The sequence below is a fragment of the Brassica oleracea genome, chromosome C5, assembly GCF_000695525.1.
Source record: "Brassica oleracea var. oleracea cultivar TO1000 chromosome C5, BOL, whole genome shotgun sequence".
Lineage (NCBI taxonomy): Eukaryota > Viridiplantae > Streptophyta > Magnoliopsida > Brassicales > Brassicaceae > Brassica > Brassica oleracea.
Genome location: NC_027752.1, coordinates 12,813,029 through 12,822,241, shown reverse-complemented (window position 1 = coordinate 12,822,241; position 9,213 = coordinate 12,813,029). Strand labels below are relative to the sequence as shown.

At 38.7% G+C, this 9,213-nt stretch overlaps 1 protein-coding gene across 1 annotated transcript; it reads left to right on the top strand.

Annotated features, from left to right (window-relative positions):
- Positions 1-5,390: 5,390 nt before the first annotated feature.
- LOC106294041 (tryptophan aminotransferase-related protein 1-like) lies at positions 5,391-7,772 on the top strand. Its single transcript, XM_013729655.1, has 5 exons — positions 5,391-5,492; positions 5,980-6,289; positions 6,663-6,940; positions 7,169-7,461; positions 7,555-7,772. The coding sequence occupies exons 1-5, from the start codon at positions 5,425-5,427 to the stop codon at positions 7,770-7,772; spliced, it is 1,167 nt and encodes a 388-aa protein (XP_013585109.1). The 5' UTR covers positions 5,391-5,424.
- The last annotated feature ends 1,441 nt before the right edge of the window (positions 7,773-9,213 follow it).

The following is a 9,213-nucleotide window of genomic DNA, read 5'->3' as shown; positions in this document are numbered from 1 at the left end:
AGAACCAAATTTTTACTCACGATATAATGTCAGAAACTGAACCTATAGCTTCCAATTTTCGGAAAACCCTATACGGATCCCATTTACACTCCAAAGATTTACCAAGACTAGTTTTGTAATGTCCCTCCCCAAATCATATTTTTGTGCCCTAACTTGAACAACAAGAAAAACCTACATACACTCATGGAAAAAAAAAGAGGGAAATTGGTGAATAACACACAGTCATTCAGTGAAGATGGTCATTTCTGCCCACATGACTCCTAACATTATTAACCAACTTGCATGCGAAAATACTAGTCATAGAACATTCATCACCCAACATATTAAGTAATTGACAAACATAACACATCATTTATTTCAATGCACATTCATTAATTGCATTAACATTTGTCATCTCATAACCATTTTCAATATTAATAATAACATGACAACTTAGGCTGGCCGTCACCTCGAAAGGTCGTACGCCACCTTGGGCTCGTCAGCCGGTTTACGGGCTTTGACGGGATCGCCATGTCCTCGTCCTCAGTCCGACTTTCCACATTTAATATTTACCTAACAATTTCATCATTTATCACTTTAACATTTATCAACTAACATATCGTCATCAACATTATCATCACAAATAATCATCAAACAATAAAACATACAAAATTCCTAGACCTAGCATTTAAGAATACAACTTGACTAAAAATAATAAAAGTCCACATATCGCATCCTCACCTTTGCCTTAAGGTTGAAAGTGGGTTCTGAAACTAGCGGGTTGACACTCTGTTCTAGTGATCTGAAACTGCATTTGCGTTCGAAGCGAATTAGGGTTTCTAGTTTTGACAGAACAAGATGATTCTTGTCCAGGAAGAAACGTGAATAAGTATTTGTTCTTACCTCTAAACAAGATAACGTCAACAGATATAGATTCCTTGCAGCTAGAACTTTCCAGAGACACCTTACTCGCGTCCTAACTTTCTCTGTTTCGGGAAAACTTCTCACAAAACCCCTATGTGAAACTGAAAAAACAGGTTTCGGACTTAGAATTTCTGGATTCAGAAAACAGTTATTTTTTCCAAATTGAAGATCGAAAAACTTCCAGAGTTTACCTCGTAATGAAGCGTTCTTAGTTGATATAGAAAGCTGGTAACGTCAGCTTTCTAACAATATAACGAACGTCACCTAACACCTTTTGTATCAACCAGAAATCTCTTCCCAATATGGCTCTGTGAAACAGAAAAACCAGATCTGAACCGATTTCAGAAACGTAATGGTTTTCTCTCAACTTGTAGATTGAGTAACTAACTGAGATTACCTCGTAATTGAGATCCGAAAGTTGTCGTGTCTTCCTTGCAACGAGATCTATCAATCCAACTTTAGTTCTTTGCCTAAAACTTTCGTATCTGGTCGCAAACTTCTCTCCAAAATCCCAACTTGGCACTGATATCTCAGAGTAACTGCAGGCTGTGTTGTCGGTTATTTTGGCAGAGCTTCGCCGTAAAAATTTTCTCTCCCTCTCCTCTAGGTCGTACCCTCAATATATTTGTAGAAGAGTTTAGGGTTCAGATCATTCAAAATTACTAAAATACCCTTTTTTAGGGTTTGGCTTAAAACGTGGGCTTTACGTTTAAGGTTTCAAAATTTGATGAGTTTGGGCTGTGACAATTCTCCCACACTTAAAAATAATTCGTCCTCGAATTTCACTGCTGGGCCAGGTATTCACTCTTGTTCGTAAAGAGATCCGGTTAATCGACCTTTAACCGGTTTCTCAAATACTAAGTCTATCTTTTGAACTTCAATCTTTTTGCCAACAAGATGAATTTTCGAAATACTCTTTCCTTTTACTTTAGATCCCTTACAGTACAAGATTTCTCTAGGTACTGCTGGAATAATCAGTTCAGGTTCTTTACCACCTTGCACAATACTGAAATGTGAAAGATATTGTGAAAATCTGCCAACTCCTGGGGTAAGTCCAACCGATATGCTACATCCCCGATCCTTTCAGTTATGACTTATGGTCCCATGTACCACGGTCTGATTTTCTTCAACTTCCTCAGATCATTAGTCCCTCTAAACGTTCTCATTTTCAGGTATACTGCATCTCCAACTTCAAGCTCCAAATATTTTCTTCTTTTGTCTGCATAACGTTTATGGCGCTCATGAGCTTCTTTAAGCTCTCCACACACTGCCCAGACCAGTCAAATTTTATTTCCTTTCCTTTATGGCACTTTTAGACATATGTCAATTACTGACTGATGTTACCTTTACAGGATCCACAACCACTCCTTCTGAAACTACATGCCCCAAAAATCCTATCTTCCTTTGCCAAAAACTACACTTGCTCAACTTAGCAAATAACTGATGTTCTCGTAACTTATTCATCACCACGCGCAGACGCCACTCGTGCTCTTCTTTACTCCTCGAGTAAACCAGGATATCATCAGTGAACACAATTACACACTTATCCAAATACTCCCGAAACACGTTGTTCATCAATTTCATAAAGGCTGATGGCCCATTAGTTAGCCCAAAAGGCATCACTACGAACTCATAATATCCATAACGTGTTCGAAAAGCTATCTTCCTCACATCCTCCTCTGCTACAGATATTTGATGATAGCCAGAAACTAAATCAATCTTTGAAAACAAAAATTCTCCTTGTAGTTGGTCCAACAGTTCTTCAACATATGGTACGGGTACTTGGATTTAAATATGACCTTATTCAGTCTCCGAGAATCAAAGTTTTAAAATTTCCAGCATTTTTCTTCACAAGTAGAACTGGTGCTCCCATGGCGAACTACTTGTGCTCCCATTCCCATGGCGAACTACTTGTGCTCCCATGGCGAACTACTTGGTCAGATGAACCCTTTGTCTATTAAATCCTCTAACTTCTTTTTCAACTTCGTCAGCTTTACGCGAGCTAAGCGATTGGACGCTCTAGACACTGGAGTAACCCTTGACTCTATCTCAATGGTGAAAGCATCTCTCCTTGATTGTGGTGGTCTTTGAATAGTTCGGAAACGTCCTGGTATTCTAGTGCAACTGGAATAATGTGCATCTACTTCGCCACATTTCATGGTGCTATGGCTAGGTAAGCTTCATTTCTCTTTGCTAACAGCTCTTCTTCTTGAATCATCGAGATCATAATGAATCTACTATGACATTTAATCTAATGATAACCTAATTTTTTTTTTTTGCATGCATAAGTGTCTTAGAGATTAGACAATTATTACTAATTAAATTTGATGAAATCTCCTAAAAAGATTTTTTTTTAAAACTTATTTAGAACATTTCAAGAATACTCTACCCCTTTCCCTTTCTATTATGACCCTCTGGGTCAGAACCGGAGTGGCCTTTAACCTAGGTTCTTATACCAAATTGTAATGCCCGTCTCCCAAATCATACTCTTGTGCCCTAACTTGAACAACAAGAAACACCTACATACACTGAAAAGGAAAGAGAGAAAGAGGTGAATAACACACAGTCATTCAGTGAGGATGGTCATTTCTGCCCACATGACTCCTAACATTATTAACCAACTTGCATGCGAAAATACTAGTCATAGAACAATCATCACCCAACATATTAAGCAATTAACAAACATAACACATCATTTATTTCAATACACATTCATTAATCGCATTAAAATTTTTCATCTCATAACCATTTCCAATATTAATAATAACATGACAACTTAGGCTGGCCGTCACCTCGAAAGGTCGTACGCCACCTTGGGCTCGTCGGCTTTGACGGGATCGCCATGTCCTCGTCCTCAGTCCGACTTTCCACATTTAATATTTACCTAACAACTTCATCACTTATCACTTTAACATTTATCAACTAACAGATCGTCATCAACATTATCATCACAAATAATCATCAAACAATCAAACATACAAAATTCCTAGCATTCAAGAATACAACTTGACTAATAATAATAAAAGTCCACAGATCGCACCCTCACCTTTGCCTTAAGGTTTAAAGTGGGTTCTGAAACTAGCGGGTTGACACTCTGTTCTAGTGATCTGAAACTGCGTTTGCGTTCGAAGCGAATTAGGGTTTCTGGTTTTGACAGAACAAGATGGTTCTTGTCCAGGAAGCAACGCGAATAAGTATTTGTCCTTACCTCTAAACAAGATAACGTTAACAGATATAGATTACTTGCAGCTAGATCTTTCCAGAGACACCTTGCTCGCGTCCTAACTCTCACTGGTTCACCGGGAAACTTTCTCACAAAACCCCTATGTGAAACTGGAATAACATGTTTCAGACTTGGAATTTCCGGATTCAGAAAACAGAGAATTTTCTCCGAATTAAAGATCAAACAACTTCCATAGTTTACCTCGTAATGAAACGTTCTTAGTGGCTATAAAAAGCTGGTAACGTCAGCTTTCTAACAATATCACGAACGTCACCTAACTCTTTCTGTATCAACCATAAATCGCTTCCCAATATGGCTCTGCGAAACAGAAAAACCAGATCTGAACCGATTTCAGAAACGTAATGGTTTTCTCTCAACTTGTAGATTGAGTAACTAACTGAGATTACCTCGTAATAGAGATTTGAAAGTTGTTGTGTCTTCCTTGCAACGAGATCTATCAATCCAACTTTAGTTCTTTGCCTAAAACTTTCGTATCTGGTCGCAAGCTTCTCTCAAAAATTTCAACTTGGCACTGATATCTCAGAGTAACTGCAGGCTGCGTTGTCGGTTATTTTGGCAGAACTTCGCCGTAAAAATGGTCTCTTCCTCTCGTCTAGGTCGTGCCCTCAATATATATGTAGAAGAGTTTAGGGTTTAGATCATTCAAAATTACTAAAATACCTTTTTTTAGGGTTTGGTTTAAAACGTGGGTTTTACGTTTAAGGTTTCAAAATTTGATGGGTTTGGGCTGTGACAAGTTTTCATAATTCTCTATCTTACATACATAATAAAATATCTTAAATAATTAATTATTCGAATAAAAGGGAAATTGCTAGTCGAAATATAACACAACACGTTGCTTATACAGCTACAGTAAAACCTGTGTTCTTATCTCTTACGTGGCATGTTTACATTATAATCAATTACACAGTAAGTAAATCTAATTAAGTATGTATTTAGGTAACATTATCTAAATATTGCATTTTCCCTTTTGTAAATTGACTCTGTACACAAGTAAGACATTTGGCAAGGATGACAAAAAAACAGAAACAAAAAAGACACTTGGCATACTAAAAAGTGAAGATAATATGATATTTATGGTATACATATTGACCCAAAAGTGTTGAATAAACAAAATATTGACCACAGAAATTGGAGCATCTTTTTCCATAAGCTGACAGATACACAGCACATATCTTTCACCTTCTGCGTCCTTATAAAAAGCACCATAGTCCATACGGTTTTCAAACACATTAGTTACAATAGCAGCAACATAGTGAGCGAAATCAGGGGAGAAGATGTTTGGATTTGAAAACATGAAGATTTCCAGCAGTGATGCAACCAAGCCGGTCATCAATCTCGATCAGTATGTGCTAATTTTACCAAAAAATTGGCTAAGTTCGTTTTAATTCCAAGTAACATATATGCAAGATTGCTTTTTTCTTTGAGAGAAATTATATTAATAATTGGCTAATGACTTTCCGCTAAATTTTATATGAACAATAAGTTTGGAATCACAAACATCTGACGTCTTTCATCAAAATTTTGATTTGACCAAACAGACATTTGCCTTTCACAATCGAAACTAAAGTCTCGATTCTCAGATTGTTTCAAACGTTACGTTTTCTCTAGTATTTGCCTTTGACACTATCGTCAAATATATTTTTTGTCAAATAAATTTCGTTGCAAAACCCTAAGCGTTGTGATTTCATATTTGAGAAACAATACACTGCTATGTATAACGTATAAGTGTGAAGGATATTTTTAACGCATAAACAAGATTAAAAGAATCCATAACGATTAAAATCAAAGTAAAAAAGAATGATAAATTTGCTTGTGTTAATCATTATCAGAGGAGATCCGACGGCATTGCAAGAGTATTGGATGAGTACGAAGATGAAGGAGAGGTGTGTTGTGGTGATACCAGGATGGGAACTGATGAGCTACTTTAGCGATAAGACGAACGTGTGTTGGTTCCTGCAGCAAGATCTTGCTGAGGCGATCAAGGCGTTACACTGTGAGATCGGCAACGCAGCGACTGAAGAACGCTACATCGTGGTGGGTAATGGCTCTTCACAGCTTTGTCAAGCCGCTTTGTTTGCACTTTCTTCTCTCTCTGAGGACAAGCCTCTCAGCATTGTCGCCGCGGTTCCTTACTACTCCGTAAGCCCTCACTCACTGAATAGATTTTAAACAACATTATTGATAACAACATAAAATATTCAAGAAATGGCACTTAGGCTATAGAGATGATAAAAACATAAATGTTCTAGTTGTTGCATCATCACTTGTTAGTACTAGGGTTGTAGCATAGTAGATCACACAATTTAATTTGGAAATCGAAATCCATAACCTAATTATATCCTAGCTACAAAACATGTTATGATGGTCTGCAAATACATGTTTCATGAGCACACAACACATGACATCCCAAAGATAAAAAACATAAATTAAACTTTAATATTAATAATGCTCACGTCTCACATTCATATCCTTTAAATTTCGTTTAATATCTATGTTATACGTTTTGTTACAGACATACGAGGAGGAGGCATCGTATGTTCAGTCGCAGCTGTACAAGTGGGAAGGAGACGCAAGAACGTTCAACAAACCCGGACCATACATCGAGATGGTGACATCACCGAACAATCCTGATGGGACCATCAGAGAGCCGGTGGTGAACCGTGGGGGGAAAGTGATATACGACTTTGCGTATTACTGGCCACACTACACTCCTATCACTCACCGTCAAGACCACGACATTATGCTCTTCACCTTCTCTAAGATCGCCGGTCACGCTGGGTCCCGCATCGGGTGAGTCAAACTAACCACTTACTTAGTTTAAAATCATTTTAAGTTACTTGACCCTGAATCCTTGTCGATATATAGTGTGAGAGTTTGATAAACGTACTTGCTCCACTTTGGTTGTTCATTTATGTGTGAGAAACAATCACTGAAACGAGGCACATTTTTGGTCCTTATCTATGCAATTCGTTATACATGCATTAGTATTGAAATTATTTACTTTTTTTTTGAGTGAAGGTGGGCGTTAGTGAAGGACATAGAGGTGGCTAAGAAGATGGTGCAATACCTAACAATCAACTCAATTGGTGTTTCTAAGGAGTCGCAGATTCGAGCCACCGTGATCCTCAATGAGCTCACCAAAAGTTGTCGCATCAAATCGGAGAGTTTCTTCGAGTATGGTAACGAGAAGGTGAAGTCACGGTGGGAGAGTCTACGCTGGGTCGTAGATAAGACCGGTGACACATTCACTCTACCTGATTACCCTCTAGCCTTTTGCAACTTCTTTGGCAAAAGCAGCTCAACTTATCCTGGTAATAAACCATAAAGCATTTTGTGTGTGTTGAATATGAAACGGTCTTGGTCGTCCACTAATGGTTTTGGATATGTTGAAATGGTTGTTGCAGCGTTTGCATGGCTGGGGTGTAACGAAGATAAGGATCTCGAAAGTCTCTTGAAGGAAAAATACGTTTTGACAAGAGGAGGAGAGCGATGTGGCAGTGATAAGAAGTACGTACGCGTCAACATGCTTGGACCCAACAAAGACTTTGAGGACTTTCTCAACAGGCTTCTCACCATCAAGTATCCTAACTGCTTTGAGGGGATCCCCTGCTTTGAGCCTTAAGTTATTGTTTTTATTTTCCATATGACATTTCCAATAGTAATGTTGAACACAATGCTATTGTGATGTTTCCGTTTCTTCTGAAGTTTTATCTTATAATAATAATTTAAAAGGTTTTTCTATCATTGAGTGTTAAATAAAAAATGTCAACTTTTCTATATGGATAAGTAATTTGAACGAATTGGATAAAAATACGTATAGATTCATCACATGATGAATTTACCTTTTATCAACCCTAGGCGCTAGTCGGGCGGCAACCCCGGACCTAGCAGTTACCGAAAAATCGGGTAGTACTCGGAAATTACGCGAGACCTAGTTTTAAATGCAATTTAATATATTTATAATATATTTAGCTAATTTTAACCATGATTTTTGATTTAAAATTGTATTATAAATATATATCAGAGGTTGTGAATATGGCGCTAGAACCAAAAGTATTTTCGGTGCTGTATAAATTATCAGAGGTTGTGAATATTGCCAAGCTTTCTCCTACAGGTAGAGCTCCACGGAAAATTTTCCATAGAAACATCTTGATCTTCGGTGCTGTATGCAGTTTCCAAACTCCAGAGTTCTAGTCAAACGTCTCTGTAGGTTGTACCTCTTTCGGGTCTGTTGAGTTCTCTAGTGCCTTTCGGTATCCTGACTTGGTCGTGTACTCTCCTGATTCAGTTCCCAACCAGATGAGCTTGTCTGGGGCGCCGGTTCTGCTCGACTTTAAGCTTAGGATTCTGCTCTCTTCGTGCGGTAACAAGCTTCTTATAGCCTCTCTGTCCCAGTCGGACCCATCGGGTAAGAGGAGGCAGTCTACTGTGAGGTCCAATTTATTTGCCGGCGCTGGTCCCATAGGTCTAGCTTGCTCTGTGTAGCTTAGCCATGCATCGCTCCAGATTTTTATTGACTTACCATTGCCCACGGCCCATCCCGAGTTGTTGCAGATAAGGTCTCTGCCAATTAAAAGTCCCCGCCAGCCGTGAGACTCCACTGATTTGTGTGTGGCCTGCTGGAAAGAGGTTTCTGGGCAATATTTTCCCATCAGAACCCGACTCAAAAGGCATGATGGATTGTGGATTAATCTCCAGCTGAGCTTTGTTAGAAAAGCATCATTGAAGCTCTGGAAATCCTTAAAATTCAAGCCTCCTTTGACCTTTGGTTGGGTCATTTTATCCCAAGAGACCCAAGCCATTTTCCTATTTCCATCCTTATCCCCACACCAAAAGCGTGTCAGCACAGATTGTATCCGTTGGCATAGGGAGACGGGTAGCTTGAAACAGGTCATGGAGTAGGAAGGGATAGGGGTCAGCACACTGTGGAGCATGACCATCTTCCCGGCTGGTGAAAGATACCTGTTCGACCATCCGCTCGCTTTAACTTGTATTTTGTCTACTATCGAGGAGAATAGGTCCTTCTTCTTCCTTCCAAAATGTTCGGGTAGACTGAGATACTT

What these genes read in the sequence shown, in the direction of transcription:
- LOC106294041 (XM_013729655.1), top strand. Translation starts at nt 5,425, where the DNA reads ATGTTTGGATTTGAAAACATGAAGATTTCCAGCAGTGATGCAACCAAG. An exon ending in CCGGTCATCAATCTCGATCA is followed by an intron (nt 5,493 to 5,979) that starts GTATGTGCTAAT and finishes AATCATTATCAG; the next exon opens with AGGAGATCCGACGGCATTGC. An exon ending in AAGCAGCTCAACTTATCCTG is followed by an intron (nt 7,462 to 7,554) that starts GTAATAAACCAT and finishes TGGTTGTTGCAG; the next exon opens with CGTTTGCATGGCTGGGGTGT.